The following is a 15906-nucleotide window of genomic DNA, read 5'->3' as shown; positions in this document are numbered from 1 at the left end:
TTCTTCCTTCTATTTTTGCATATATTAATTCTCATAGGCATTAATTGTTGTGTTTGTTTTACTAAATGATAAAAAAAATGTTAGTCTTTATACTAATTATAATAAATTTAGAGTTCACACAATTTCTTATTAGTTAATAAATAAGAAACTCTATTATAAAATAAAAACGCAAATATCCATTTGAAAAAAGCAATAAATATTTTCTTAAAAAATGTTGGTTGAAAATTAATGAGTAATGTGAGTTAGCTTGCTAGTTTTGATCTGTCGTATATTAGCCCATCCAAAATAACACAATACTATCGCAACCAAAATCACGACGTGACGACAAACAAAAAAAAACGGATTTAAAAAGAGATTTGGAGTCGTCACCACAGTTATTTTTGGAAAACTATGGAAAACCATAAAATAAAGAAAGTCTGCAAAAAACCAAATTTTGGATTCGAGAGTTGGTTACGCGTAGGGGAAGGTGTTAGTACCCTACGCGCCTGCCCGAGGGCGGTACCTTTAATTAAAAATGCAAAGTTGATGTGGTTTTCAAAATGTTAATTTTCCCAAAAAAAAACTAATAAGACAAAAATGCTAAAAAGAAACAAAAATATTTTTTTTACTTTTTTGGGTCTGACAATAATTGACCTTGGTCCTACGTATTCTCATTTAAAGTGAGAAATCAGAGTTAGGTGGTTCTTGAAAAGATATTTAACAAAAAAACTATTTGGAAAATGATTTGATTTTTGGAGGTGAACCTGACAAAGACTAACCTTGCTCCTCCGTATCTCACGAGGAAGAATCAAGGATCACGTAGTTCTTAAAAAGACATCTTTGTTTAAAAATGTTGATGTTTTTATATTTTGAAATTTTATATATTTTTTTGGTATTTTTGAATTACGTGAAAACATGTGTCACACGACGCGAACGGTTGGACAGTCACTAAAAGATAAATAAATCTATTTTGGTACTTTTGAAAATGAGCATCTCACGATGCGAGCGACCGGACATACACAATAAAGCCAAAGATAACATTTTTTCATTTTTAAAATTTTTCTATTCTTTGTAATTTTTATAATTTAAAACATTTTTGTTTTCTCTTTTTTTTTGGAGAAAAAAAAATTAATAACAAAAAAATGATAAAAGTTAAAAAAATACAATAGTAGGGTGCATGAGTAATGTGTGAGGTGCATGAAGTAAACATAAAACACAGGCCCAAAACAAGATAAACATAAACAGGGGTGCAATGTTATCAATGATGGTGGTGCACGGAGTAAAACATGAAACAAGTGTGGCAGGCGTGAGAGGTTAGTAAAGGGGGGGTACTCAAAGTAAAATTAAAACAGGGGTGCGAGATAAAAAACAGGGTGCGCAGAGACAAAAAAGAGGTGTGCAGAGATTAAAGACGGGTGTGCATAGATAAAAAAAAGGGTGTGCAGAGATTAAAGATGGGGTGCGCAAAGGAGGCAGACCCAATACACAAAAAGGTGAGAATATTAAAAGTGGTGGTGCAGGAAGTTAATGGGACCAGATTTAAACCCAACCCAAAATAACTCTCATAACATGAAAACCCTAAAGAGGGTTTCTTCCTCTTCTACGTGAACGGCACCAACCCTCACTCACTCATGGTCGGCCAGGGCCAATGTTGACGACGCCGACTACTGTCGAAGCCGCTAGCCACCGTCGAAGTCGCATCGTTCCCATTGTCGTTTCTCATTCATTATACCGCGAGACCTTCTCTCGTCATCGTCCAACAGAACACCACCTTCATCATTGCTTCATAGTGCCATCTCGCGACTGGCTTGTTGGTGATGCCGGAGACGTCGACGAGAACCCAAGGACGCTCGTCCTTCGCGCTCCTTCATCTCAGGTGCGACATCGTGCAAGAATATGTTGCGAGTTGAGGGGAGATAATTTAATGGTGAAGAGGTTCTGGAAACGGCCACTGTTTTTAGTGTTCTGGGCGTGTGAGTTCTAGTTTTGGGTTTCTGTTCTCTCTGGTTTTTGTGCGAGTGAAGATGAAGGTCGAATATGAAGAAAGAGTTGAATGGGTGATGATGAGTGGAGTGAACTGTGAACTGAGCATGTGTGTTTCTGCTTTTATGCAACAGAATGATGGAATGGAGAAGAAAATGAGTGAGGGCCGGAAGGGGGATAAAATTCGCGTTGAATGTGGCAGGAAAGGAGATGATGATTATGGCAGTGAGAGGAAAGGAGAAGAAATACCAGGTGAATGGTTGACAATGAAGTTGATGAGTAAAATATGTGTGCTCTGTTCTTTATTATTTTTACGAAGTTGCGATGGAAATAAACAAAATAAATAACAGATGTGACTATGCTCATCTCAAATCATCTCCAATTCATACATTCATGAACATCAATATCAAGTCACGATAACAGAAGCTCCAATTCATACATTCATGAACATCAACAGCAATATCAAGTCATAGTAAAATAAGCTAAGAAGGAGTTAAGAACACTTACCCATTTCAATTTTGACTCATTCTCTCCCTCTCTGATTTCTAGTGCCTTCTCCCCTGTGTAGTAAAAAAAAATCCCCTTTCATGAATTTTCCTGCTTTTATTATGTCATTCTCTCCTTTGTTCTGTTCACTTTTCTCTGCACCTTCCAATCTCGAGATGTGGGATAAGACTGAGAACAGAGGTTGCTTCCTGCTCCTTCAGCCATCATGACCATGGCCAGCTAGCTATTACAGGTCATTCCCAATACAAAAACCATGATAACATAGCAGGCATGGGTCTGATCACATAGACCTTACGTTACCTCTAGCTTTCTTTCCCTTTTTTCTTTTTTTTTCTCTTTCTGTTGTTTTTTTTTTCTTTTGTTTTGTTGTTTTTTTCTTTTTTTTTAAAGGCTGAAATACATTTTTGGTTCTCATTTTCATAGTGTTGTTGCGGATGCACCAAACCACAGGTCGTGGAAAAATCCACCAGGCACCTGTGGAACACCCTGTTTGTATCCTCCAATTCACTGCACCAAACCACAGGTCGTGGAAAAATCCACCAGGCACCTGTGGAACAAACTGTTTTGAAACTTGCATCTTCTGAAGCCACATCCACAAGTCGTGGAAGACTCCACCAGGCACTTGTGGAACATACTGTTTTGCGTCTAACTTACTCCTTTCATACCTGTTTACACAAACAACACACCAATCCAAATGTATGATCCGAAACTAGATAATGCATGATGAAATGAGTCTAATAATGCACAAATGAATAAAAATGTCCTAAACTAATGCATGAATATATCTATATATGATATGCTAATCAGTCTTCATTTTGACAGAATGTTTAGAATGGTTCTCATTTCTATCGAATGTTTTAAATGGTCCTCATTTTCATAATTCGTGTTTTATTTGGTTCTTTTCTGTAATGCCGTTTAAATCATTAACGGAGTATTGTATAGGTGACACGATTTGTATTAGGGTGTGTTACGTGTACTGTACAGGTGTGGTAATTAGATATTTGGGGATAAATAAGTGAGCTAGGGTTTTGGTAAGGAATGTTTGGACAGTTGGTGAGTTTTGGCAATCTTGTTCCTCCATTCCCAATTGGTGTTGCTGCAATCTTATTCTTCCTGCAATCCCATTATATAGGTATGTTACGATCCCAATCTTCTTCTTTTACCTCTGGTTGTAATAGTTAGAGACAACCGTGTTGTATCACTTCATGCACTATTGGTGGTTCAACGAGAAATGAATTAACCCCGATTTTTAGCTGCGGAGAGATGGCAGCTTTGAGGATGGCAAGAACTCCAAAAAATATTAGTAGAAAATTTTTGGTACAATCTGTATTTATTTTTGTGTTAATAATAAATTGGTTTTAATTTTTAGTTTATTGATTTACAGAGTGTTGGTTCCAATAATGTGGGCTGCAACTTTTTCAAATGGTGGTGTTGATGAAAAGGATGTCATCATCATGACACAAATGAGGCAAATTAATGATTTGGAGAAGTCATTGAAGGTTGCTAAGAAGAGGCTGTAATTAGTAATAGGGTTCACTTGTGTTGTTATTGTATTATTCGTACTGTTATTGTGTGTAATCTTTTAAAGTCCAATCTGTTTTGTATTATTGTTAAATGAAGAAATGAATTAGTTTGATTATGTTGATATTAGTCCCAACATGTTCAAAATGACATCTTAATTTGAGCATTGAAGTAAGTGATATTGATCTAAACTTGGAAAAAATTAAATTGATCTAAGTTTGGAAGAAGTTAAATTCATAACATTAATTCATCCTCATCAAAATGCTTTACATCAATGTTTGGCAAAAGTGAAATTGAACGAAGTTTAAGGAAAGTCAAAATGCAGTACATCAATAATGAATTCTACATCAGAAATTCCAAAAAATAACTAAGATGTTTGTAGCTGCTATCATGGCCTCCTCCTAATCTGTAATTTCATCCTAAATTGCTGAGATGGTTCTTCTAGTGTTGGTAGTGGTGCTGCTTGACTCTCCAATTCATTCCTTGGTGGTTGAGTTGTTTGAGTTTCAGCAGTTGGTGCATTCTCAGCAGTTTGGGCATCTGGTGCAGTCTCAACAGGTGTTGCAGTCTACTCATCCACAGGCTTATCTGGGCAATTGTTCCTGTTATGTCCAATCTGATGGCATATGCTACATTTTCTTCTACGAGCAAACACAACCCAGAAAACCCTAAACCCATTTACCTCATTGATGATGATTAACTGGAAAATTGAAATGAAGAGCGCAACTGCGATCCAATGATGAAATGGAAAGTATTAGCTGCTTCCTCTGCAAATCTCCGAGCTCAAGAAAGACGAAGATGAAGAAATTTCCCTAATTGCAAAATTTCTCCTAAATTAAAAAATTAACGTTAATTAGTCATATGTACAGTACACGTAACACACCCCAATACAAATCGTGCCACTTGTACAATGCTCTGTTAATGATTTAAACGACGTTACATAAAAGGACCAAATAAAACACGAATTGCGAAAATGAGGATCATTTTAAACATTCTGTCAAAATGAGGATCATCTGCAACAAACACTACGAAAATGAGGATCAAAAAGGTATTTAAGCCTTTTTTAAACTAGAACGAGAAACGTAAAACAAAATGGAACTATAATAACGGAAAGAAAAATAATGTAATAATAAAATAATAGTAATAATAAAAATAAAAACACAAATAAATAAATAAAATAAAAAGCACAAATAAATAAATAAAACAAAAAGAATTAAATTAAATTAAATTAAAAATAAAATAAATAATAATAAATAAATAAAATAAATATAGATATTTATTTTTTCTCAAACTAAAACATATTTTTTACCTTTTTTATTTTATTAATCATTTATTTATGCTTCTCAATTAAACTTTAATTTTTTATTTATTTATTATTTTTATCATTATTACCCGGACAAAATTGAGTGTTTACAAATACACGGAGATATTGTGTCTAAAGAAGAAAAAAGGAATTTAAATGTAATGGATAAAATATTCATTGAAAACAAAATAATAATTATACTTTTTGAATGATTTTTCAAGATTATTAAATGTTTTTATTTAAATTATGAGTATCACTAATTATAATCATTAGGTTCACAAATTTATTTGAATGTTCAATTAATAAATCTTATACTTAGATATATTTAATAACTACAAATCCTTATTGCCATGAAATATCTATCTTTCTATTTAATATAAAAAACATATAATTTTTCGTACAATTTAAATTTAGGCTTAAATGTATATTTGGTGCCTATTTTGGTCAAAATTATTCAATTTGATCCTTATTTTCGTTGTTTGATCAATTTGGTCCTCATTTTTATAAAATTGCATTCAATCGAGTCCTTTTAGTAGACAATGTTAAAATTATTAATGGTACAGTGACAACGTGAAATTGTTTGGGGTACATGTCAAATTTTTGTAGTGACGTTGGCACAATGTTCATTTGTATGGCTGTTTTATGTTTAAAAGTAAATGAAATCCAATTGGGGAAGAAATTAGTGTTTGGGTTTAGGGTTTAAGATTTAGTTGGGGGCAGCTAAGTTGCAGTGGATCTCATATTCGTGGTTCCAAGGGTATGGGTTTAACCTCCATTTGCAAATCCTCTTTAACTCCCATTGTTCCAATCTTCTTTTATGAAGCTTACTAACCTGGTTGACGCTCCAATCTCGAAGCACAACCTCAAAGCGAAATCTCCAATCTCAATTCACGAACAAAGTGCAATTTCCCCTTCCTCACGAACCCTAATTTTCTCCTTTCTCACGAATCCTAATTTGATGTCATGAACCCTAATTTTTCCCTATCTCTTGAACACTCCAGTGTCCAACTTTCACTTTTTCACTTCCACTTTCTCCCTGCAGTTAATATTCAATTCTAGCTTTTTATTTTTTGTACTTAAACATTCTTTTACAAGATTAATTTTAATTTTTTTCCCTATATTATAACTAAATAAACACTGTGCCAACGTAACTACAAAAATTTGACACGTACCCCAAACAGTTCTATGTTGTCACTATGTCGTTAACAATTTTAACATTGTTTGCTAAAAGGATTCGAGTGAATGCAATTTTACAAAAATGAAGATCAAATTGACTAAACAACAAAAATAGGGACCAAATTAAATAATTTTGACAAAAATAAAGACCAAATGTATATTTAAATCTTAAATTTATTATCCAGACAACAACATACGCCGATCTTGTTAAGGGCAAACTCCATCCCACATTGTTATCTCTTAAAACTACTTATGAAGAAAGTTAATTATCTTCTTCTTTCTCACCCACGCTCAGTGGCGGAACTTGGACAAAAAATGTAGGGGTGCTAAATTAGATTTGTTATATATAATTTGTTTTTAGTTAGAAAAACAAGCTCTTTATCTTTTCTCTTTATTTCCTCTGCTTAAAACAAGCACACATAATAGTAGAATTCAAAAAAAATATTACTATCATTCGCTATTATATCATGATACCAAAACATGAATACCATTTTAGATAAGTCCTTCGTACCTCATCAATTTGATTTGGTGGTATTGTCAAATTTGAGGCTGTTTTTCCCGGATCGCGTTCAGATGAATTTTTAAATTTATTATTATGTAACTCTAAGAACTTTAGAGATTTGTTTTTTATTGTCTTGAATTCTTGGTTTTCATGAAATTTAATTTCTAAAGTTTAGTTAACGTAAATGCATTTTTTTCATCTTTATCACAAACCTTCCTCTTTTAAAAAAAAAATTCTACTTTTTATCATAATCTTTCTAATATAAATCTATCACCTATCGCCTATCTAGAAAAAATAAAATTTATATTCACAGATCATAATTATACAGTGCAAAACATAACAAAACTCATATCACTCTAATCAAATAAGCAACATTGTATAAATTCAAAACTTAAAAAAAATACCATAGGCAACGAAAAACAAAAAATCCTTAAATTTCATAATTAAGGGTTATAATAATTTGGGAAAAATTATAATTAGGGTTCATACCAATCTCATAAAAGAATCCCTAAAATCATAATTAGGGTTTATATTAATTTGAGATAAATTTAATTTGGGAGAAACATCCTAAAAAGAATCATAAATTTAATATACATAAATCATAATAAGATACTAATATTAATCTGTGAGAGATCATGCCAGAATGTATACTTCAATATCAATCTATGTGTTTCTCAACCTCTATTTCCTAATCTATGTCTTTTGTATTTATTTCTTTTCACACACTTTCATAATAATTTACATGGTGAAAAGATAATCTCTTTTATAAATCAATGTCTCCATTAAATTTTTTTATTTTTTATTTTATTATAATTTTTCATAATATAAACTTAATATAAATAATATATAAATATAATTTTAAAAAATATATAAATATATATAAAAAAAATTCAAAAAAAAAAAAATGGGGAGCCATGGCTCCCTCTGTCATCTGTCACCATGTAGTTCCGCCAATGCCCAGCTCTTATAATTATAAAGTTTAATTGTTTACTTAAAGGATATGACATATCACATAATATTTTACGAGTCAAGATTATTTTTCAAATCCAATTGCTCTTTAAACATATTTTTTGAGGAAAGAATATGAACTTAATGTCAAAGAATATGAAAAGAATTCGGAACTTATGAATGGGAACATGTAACTTTAATAAGCTATTTCTACCTGTCAAGTACACAATTTTAAAATAAATAACTCTAATTTACTTTGATAAATTGTCTCTGACTTGTTTATAATATATAAAATATATATATTTCAAAATTATTTGTTTTTATTACAAATATAGACTTTATAATTATTTAATACAGGTTTTTCTTAGAAATATATTAATTTTTACATATTAAATTTTACTTAATTTATTTTAAAATATTGAAATCAGTATATTTTAAAATCAGTAAAATGAAATTGCACAAAAGAACTAAAATCCAAATTCGGATGATTTCATGCGATATTCACATTTCTATATTGAGAACTTAGAAGATTGATTCTCATTAAGAATACCAAAAGGTAATCTTTCTTATTTATAGAAGAAAAACACATCGAGAATACCAAGGGGTAAAAAAGTTATATTTAAATAATTAATTCCAATAAATAAGAAATTAAGGTAACAGTTTTCCAATAGAAAATGATATTTTAACTCATTTTTTTTTACCTGTTTTTAACTCAGAATTGTAATCACCGTTAGATCATATATTTTGATTCTTTTTAGTGATGTGATAATATAATACGATTGAAGTTGTGGGTTAAAAATAAATAAAAAAAATAGATTAAAATATCATTATCCTTTTTCAATACCATTACATTGAGAATAACAAAAGATGAAAAGTGTTAGAATTTAGGTAATTAATGGTAACAAATAAACAATAAATGCAAGAGATTTCCAATATCATTTCTAAAGACCTATATTTAATGTCTATTCAAAGAGGTTTGAATAGTAGAGAAGAATGAAACAAGTAAAAAAAAACTAATAACGTTACAAAATACTAATAGTCATAGTAATAACTCAAATGATCATAACATAAAGGTTATACCAAGATCACAAACACAAATTGTACTTCAGAGTCACAGTGTTTGACATTCCAATGATAAACATAAAACCAAATCTCAACGTAAATGTCGACGTTCATTTACACTATAATTGTAGTGATTCCAACAATATAATTCTTTCATTGAATCTTTTAAGCTCATAATTATGATTCTATTTTGAGGATCTTTAATCGATTCTAAAGCAAAACCATATTCTAAGTCACTCATAGAATAAAACTCCTTCTTTAATCTTTTCAGCACAGCAATGCAATTTGGTATGCTATATTTTCCATTAATATCGGAATAATTTTCATTTTCGTCTTTCTCAGCTCCATCGGAACATTTTCGAGTGCTTCCAGAATATCCCTCAAAACGTTTCACACTGGCCATGAGCTGCATCAGAAAAAAATAAAAAGATCTTATATAAGCACAAAATGAAATAAAGCAGTACCACAACCACTCTCTCTATCATATTTGCGAAGGAAGAGACCGTGGCCATGGTAGAGAACGCAGAAGAGAGAGACTGGAAGAGAAAACGAAGGGTGGCGAAGAGAGGAAGTGGATCTGCAGTGAGGTGCAGAGCCAAGCTCGTGAGAGAAGCAAGAGAAAGGTAAAAACTGTTTTCTGTTATTGTTTGTTTCTGTGTACATAGCTAAAGGGGAAAAACCCAATCGGGTTTTATAGAAAGAGGGGAAAACAGGGAAACAATGAAAACCCTATATTACTGATTAAAACAGTAATCAGTTATAAGAAAAGGGGGGAAAACGGGAAAACCCTAAGGGTTAGGGTTTCAATATGAAATCAGTTTAAGAGCTACAATGAGATGATCCAACTCCTGGCTTTAAGAAATCCAAAGCACATAAACTAGGTTTCCAAACAGAATAATGGCAAATTTACACAGTATTTCCAAGTAGAAGAAAAATTGTTTTAAAACTGTTAATTACTTACACAAAACATGAAATCCCAATCGTCACAAATTAAACTCAACAAAACATGATCGATCTTGAAAAATGATATGGCTCAAGTGAATCACGAGTCCAAAATCTCAAGTGTTTTTTTTTTCAAAACAAAACTCAGAGAATCCAAAATAGTGAATGATAAATAAAGGAAGGGGAGCAAAGAACAGAGTGGAGAAGCTAACCTTAGTGATGGAGAGAGAGAGAATGCATGCACATTTGCAAAGTGAGAGCGTAAGTTCTCGCTTGGATTCAATCATGTATTTAAAGGGTTAAGCGGAGAAGAAAGCCAAAAGTCAAAAAGTCACGTGAAAAAAAAAAAATAGAAGAAGGGAAGAATAACATTTATTTTGTGAAACCACTGTAACAAGCTAATAATTTGTATTTTAAATGTTACTTTTACAAAACTAAAAACTATTTATTTCATAAACGTTTCAGATGTATATACAATATTTCCAGTTTCTAGATATTATCTTCTCTTTTTAAAGAATGTACAAGTAGGCATTCAATTTCTTTTATAAAAAGAAAAATATATAATTGTCTACATAAGTTTTATCTTTTTATTTTTTTCAAGATTTTAAACATGATTTTGTATCTATTTTAACATCAATGAAATATTTCTTTTTATCTTAAACGTTTGCAAATTTTATAAGTAAATATTGTATTTACATGACCATCATCAAAGTAAAGTCTTCTTGAATTTTTAACCTCAATGACAATATCTACAACATTACAAATATATAAACATAAATATAAAATAGATAAACTAAAGGGTTGAGTGCAAAGAAAGCGAAAAGTCAAGTGAAAAAAAAAACACAAACAGAGGGGAGGAGGAGGAATAACATTTATTTTCTGAAACCACTATGTTAAGGCTTTTATGAAAGCTATTTAGATTTCCAAGTTAATAATTTGTACTTTAAATGTTATTTTACAAAAATAAAAATGATTTATTTCAAATGTATATATAATATAATATTTCCATTTGTTAGATATCATCTCTTTTTTAAAGAATGTAGAAGTAGGCATTTCAATTTCTTTTATAATAAGAAAAAGAATATAATTATCTAGGTCATTTTATCTTTATTTTCTAAAGTTGACATCAATAAAATATTTCTTTTTATCTAAAATGTTTGCAAACTTTATAAATAAATATTGTCATGTACATCATCAAAATAAAGTCTTTATTAATTTTCAAAGTCAATGACTATAGTATTACAAATATATAAAGATAAAGATAAAATAGAAAAAAAATGTTAATTGGAAAAGGAAACCAAAAGTCAAATGAAAAAAAAAAAACAAAGGAGAGGAATCATATTTATTTTGTGAAACTACTCTTTTACGAAAGCTATTTAGATTTTCAAGTTAATGATTTGTATTTTAAATGTTATTTTTACAAAATTAAAAGTTATTTATTTAAAAAACATTAATATATATATATATATATATATATATATTATTTTCACTTTCTAGATATTATCTTTTTCTTTTAAAGAATATAGAAGCAGGTATTCCAATTACTTTTATAATAAGAAAAAAGGGAGAATGAGACCAAATGTTTAATCTACCAATCATCAACCAACAAAATTTCTTTAACAAATTGCGCAATATTAACTTTATTCGTTTTGTAAAAAGTTCTTTTATCACCGATAATCATCTCCTAAAGTCATTTTTTGAAACTTTTGAATTATTTGAGCATGATTATGATTAAAGGAAATATTGTCGAAACAACAAAAAATAATTTGAATGAACATCGATAATCTTATATAATATCTCACAAAAAAACTTTTAATATAAGTGACTTCAACTAATCTAAAAACATTATTATTAAAAAACCCACAATATTTAATATAAGTGACTTCGAGAAATCACAATTTTTTTTCTTTCAAAAATTGTTTTAACAAGTAAAAAAACTTGTACGAAACATATTTCTTTCAGACTCGAGTTCATGCATTCGACTAGGTTGTCATATGCATGTACTTTTTGTCTCCATCATACTTCTACATTGATATTTGATCTATCCATGAAATTGCTTACCAAAACTCTAATTTCGTAGTTGATAAATTGTGGGTTGTTTCTTTTCATAGCCTATGATAATTTAGTAAATTAAAGTATGTAAATGTTATGTGATGGAACAATAACTTACAAAAAAAAAGGGTGAAGAATATTAATACCAGTGTTAATAAATACTTTTTCAACTTTAAACTTTTTACTTTTTTTTTTTTTAATTTGATGTTCCAAATTACAATTGCAACTTAGCTCTATTGACAATTTTTTTATTGAGCTTTAGATAAACTTGATCTCATTGAAAAAAAAACATCAAAGTTTGTGTATTACTTCATAAACATGAGCTTGGAATCACATTACACATATTTCTTCAACAATTAAGTCATTGACTACGGAAGATATTGCTATAGGTATGAATTCTTACCTATGAGAAGGTTGTTTTTAAAATCATTAGAGTGAAGTTCAAATCAGAGCTTACATTTTTACAACTTTTTGACATATTCACCAATTACTACTTATTAAAGGTGGTCTCTCTAACATATAGGACATCAATAACTACTTATGTAATTTTCAACCATCTTCGATGTTTTGCTAGCAACTTAAGCTAAAAATTTCACTAAAGTTTAAATAAAGCCAAATTACAAGAACTCCTACATAACCTAAACTCTAAATGCAATAAACCTCTTGAAGAACTCTTTCAATAATTACAAGAATCGGTGATGCTACACACAATCACCACACACTACACCATAAAGTTAAATTATAAAGAAAATAATGAAATTACAAAGCAAAGATACAAGAAAGATATCACCTAAATGAAGATATTACAATCAAAACTTATAACCAAGAGAAAAATCCCCAAATCTTTAATCTTATTAAACAAAAACGTTTATGCAATGTTATTAGGTCCCTCACATCTCTCTCACTCATGTACTCTTGATTTTTGAATGTCAAAGTGTTAAAAAGAAATGAGAGAAGATACAAGTTTAAAGAAAAATTAAGTAATTGTCAAGATTGATCAATTATATTAATTAAAACTTTCTTTGGAAAACTAAAAAATTAAAAACAATTTGCATTAATCGATTATGTTATTTACTTAATCGATTAAATGCTTTGGATTAATCGACTATGTCCATAATTAATTGATTAATACACAAATAAACAAGGTTTCAATATGTATTATCCTAATCAATTAATATTTGAAGTGATTAAACTATTAGTATTTGCAATTTTCGTTTGATTAGATTAAGTTCATAACTAAACTAATCTAATTGATTTATTATTTGATTGAACTTAATTAAAAGGGTCTTTTCTTGGCTTTACATACATTCTAAGACACACACTAAGACTAATGGATATCTACCTAACACACACCTATTCTAGCACCTGAACATCATAAAAAAAAAAAACTAATTGAATCTTCTCTCTGACATAGTAACAAACTTTCATCATACAATCAACTCTCATCCATGGATTGTTGTGGGGTGACACACTACAACAAATTTTAATTTTACCTAGTGTTCTTTAAGAAAGGTTATAATAACCTTTGGAAAAAAAATTCTTATCAGGGGTTTTCTAAACCCCAGTTAACTAACGAGGTTTTTTTATCAAAACCTTAGTTAAAATACGTAGAATTTTGATTTTTCGGTTATCCTTTTCATATTTTCAGACTTTTTATCTTTATTCATACTTTTACTTCTACTTTTCTTTTCTTCGAATAGGTTTCATCTTCCCCTTACAGATTCACGGTTCTTCTTAAATTCTCGGACCATTATTTTCGTTCTCAAATCCTTCTTTGTACATTTTTCTCCCGCCCTAGCCTCATTACCCATTCATTCTTCTCCTCCATTTAATCGTCTTCCACGACCAACACTCACAGTTTTCGTTCACAACCCTAAACTGCATCAGTTTTTCCTCTACACAAGCCTCTGCGAGCACCTTGTTGCACCTTACCACGAGTTCAAATTGTTGAGTGTCTGCCCTTGTTTGGATATTTTTCCGTCGATGGACGCTCACACACTCTAGGTCTTCAATCTTGCTCTCACACCGCTGAGATTTAGCTTTATGATTTTTTTATTGAACATTTTACTTGGATTTAGGAAATAACAATTGTGATCGTTTCCGTAAGTACATAGCATGGTGGAGCAAATTTTGTGAACTCTGGATACACCAAGGGGGATGGACTTGGAGTTGAGATTATTGGCACTTTTGTTCTTGTCTGCATCGTTTTCTCTGTAACTGATGCCAAGAGAAACGCTATAGACTCTTACGTTCCTGTATGTGTGCTTTTTACACTGCATTCATTCAATTAACTTGGTTTGTAAATGGGTGTGTTCCAAATTTAGCACCAATGTGGTTAATTTATGGTGATATAATTGTAGATTTTGGCTCCACTTCTCATTGGATTTGTTGTGTTCTTGGTCCACTTGGCCACGATTCCCATCATATGAATGGCATTAACCTGCTAGGAGTCTTGGAATAGCCATTATCTACAACAGGGACCATGCATGGGATGACCAAGTATCTTCCTTTCTTCCATAATTCATTTCCACATAATTCAAGGATTCGTTTAACATCAACTATGCTTGATTAAACCAGAGCATTTGACTCCAAATATAATAATATTTTACATCTACTAAACAGTTTTTTAATTGGTGCATCAGTGTAAAACTATGCAAAAGTGTGTATTTAACTCCTAATTGAAGTGTTGTTGTGAGCTGAATTTGACTCATCCATTAGTTTATTGAATGTATGGACCAAAACTAGAACTTACACAATGGCTCTGTGTGAATGATAGAATTGGGGTGTCCATGTCACCCCAACATTCCCTCCCTGCTATCTGTTATAAAATAGTAAAATAATGCAAAGATGAACAGAGTTGGAATCAACCAAATCACGAGATGAACAATAATAAGTCGTCTAAAAGAATTGGTAGTGAAGATCACTATGTGAGATCATTTTCCTCTGCTATTTAAGACACTGTAATTGTGGGTCCATAAACACCATAACCCTAGTGTCCTTCGTCTGTTTCCTTTCAACCATTGCCTAAATACCTCTCTTAGTTCAATAATCAATTCCTTCATCCATATACATTTCTATCACTTTCTTTCTTCTCATAACTTTCTTTCCACTCACTTCCTACCTCTTCTTTTGCCTACCTACTGTCTGCCTTGTGATGGATTCTCATCTCTTTGATCAAGATAAGGCAAAAGTCATTGCCTAACTTGCACAAACATTCTTGCATGTCAACACTGTGAATCAATCACAATTGTTTGCTTACATTTGTATCAACCAAATTCAGTTGCACTCACATATTCTATTTACTGTCTTCATGCACTAAGAACTTTACTGCTTCATATGTAGTTGTTTCATTTGAATCTTAAGTAAATTTATTACAATTGAATCTTGGTTGTAGGGAAGCATGCCACTGAATGTCTTCCAACATTGGTAATACTACTATCTCTTTGGTTTAACTTTTTATTAATCTTATTTTGGTTTCATCACCAATTCTCGGCTGCCTTGTGATGTTTACAGAGGCTATGTTCTAACTATATTTTTTTTTCATCTCAGGACATGTCAAAATCAACCCCAACTCAAGAATTGGTTGCTAAGGGATCTTCGTGTATAAATTATTATATTTTTTCTTGGTTTCCTTCACATGAATTATTATTTATTATCTTTTCATGTGTAAATTATTTATTCTTTCATCTGCAATTTGGTTACTAACACTATAATAAAAATGTAAGCATTGATTAGTCAAATGATTAGATTTTTTTATCAAATATCATACCCAAAAATTACATAGCCCTCAAAAGAAAAGAAAAGAAAGGCCATCCATAGATCATTATCTTTTTTGCTTCTTCCTCAAAGATAACCATGTTAGCAAATGCATGCAGATCCCAAAGGACTTCCTTGTTCAGATGTTAGGGGAAGAACGGGTTATCAAAGGCAA

At 30.8% G+C, this 15906-nt stretch overlaps 1 protein-coding gene and 1 long non-coding RNA gene across 2 annotated transcripts; one reads left to right on the top strand and one right to left on the bottom strand.

Annotated features, from left to right (window-relative positions):
• Positions 1–8967: 8967 nt before the first annotated feature.
• Positions 8968–10263, bottom strand: LOC114168710. Its single transcript, XM_028053619.1, has 2 exons — positions 10136–10263; positions 8968–9387 (listed from the first exon to the last, which is right to left on the bottom strand). The coding sequence occupies exons 1-2, from the start codon at positions 10208–10210 to the stop codon at positions 9073–9075; spliced, it is 390 nt and encodes a 129-aa protein (XP_027909420.1). The 5' UTR covers positions 10211–10263; the 3' UTR covers positions 8968–9072.
• Positions 10264–13625: 3362 nt separating this feature from the next.
• On the top strand, positions 13626–15906 carry LOC114168712. The gene is made up of 6 exons (XR_003600745.1): positions 13626–13979; positions 14054–14230; positions 14336–14474; positions 15370–15401; positions 15525–15576; positions 15851–15906. It is a non-coding gene; the product is annotated as an uncharacterized LOC114168712 (long non-coding RNA).

The sequence above is a fragment of the Vigna unguiculata genome, chromosome 11 (assembly GCF_004118075.2).
Source record: "Vigna unguiculata cultivar IT97K-499-35 chromosome 11, ASM411807v1, whole genome shotgun sequence".
NCBI classification, from domain to species: Eukaryota; Viridiplantae; Streptophyta; class Magnoliopsida; order Fabales; family Fabaceae; genus Vigna; species Vigna unguiculata.
Note: the sequence above shows the minus strand (reverse complement) of the source record. Positions and strands in the feature narration are given on the sequence as shown.

Coding starts and splice junctions, on each gene's coding strand:
- LOC114168710 (XM_028053619.1), bottom strand. CDS start 10,210: ATGATTGAATCCAAGCGAGAACTTACGCTCTCACTTTGCAAATGTGCA. Junction 9,388..10,135: donor TCTCTCTCTCCATCACTAAG/GTTAGCTTCTCC, acceptor TTTCTGATGCAG/CTCATGGCCAGTGTGAAACG.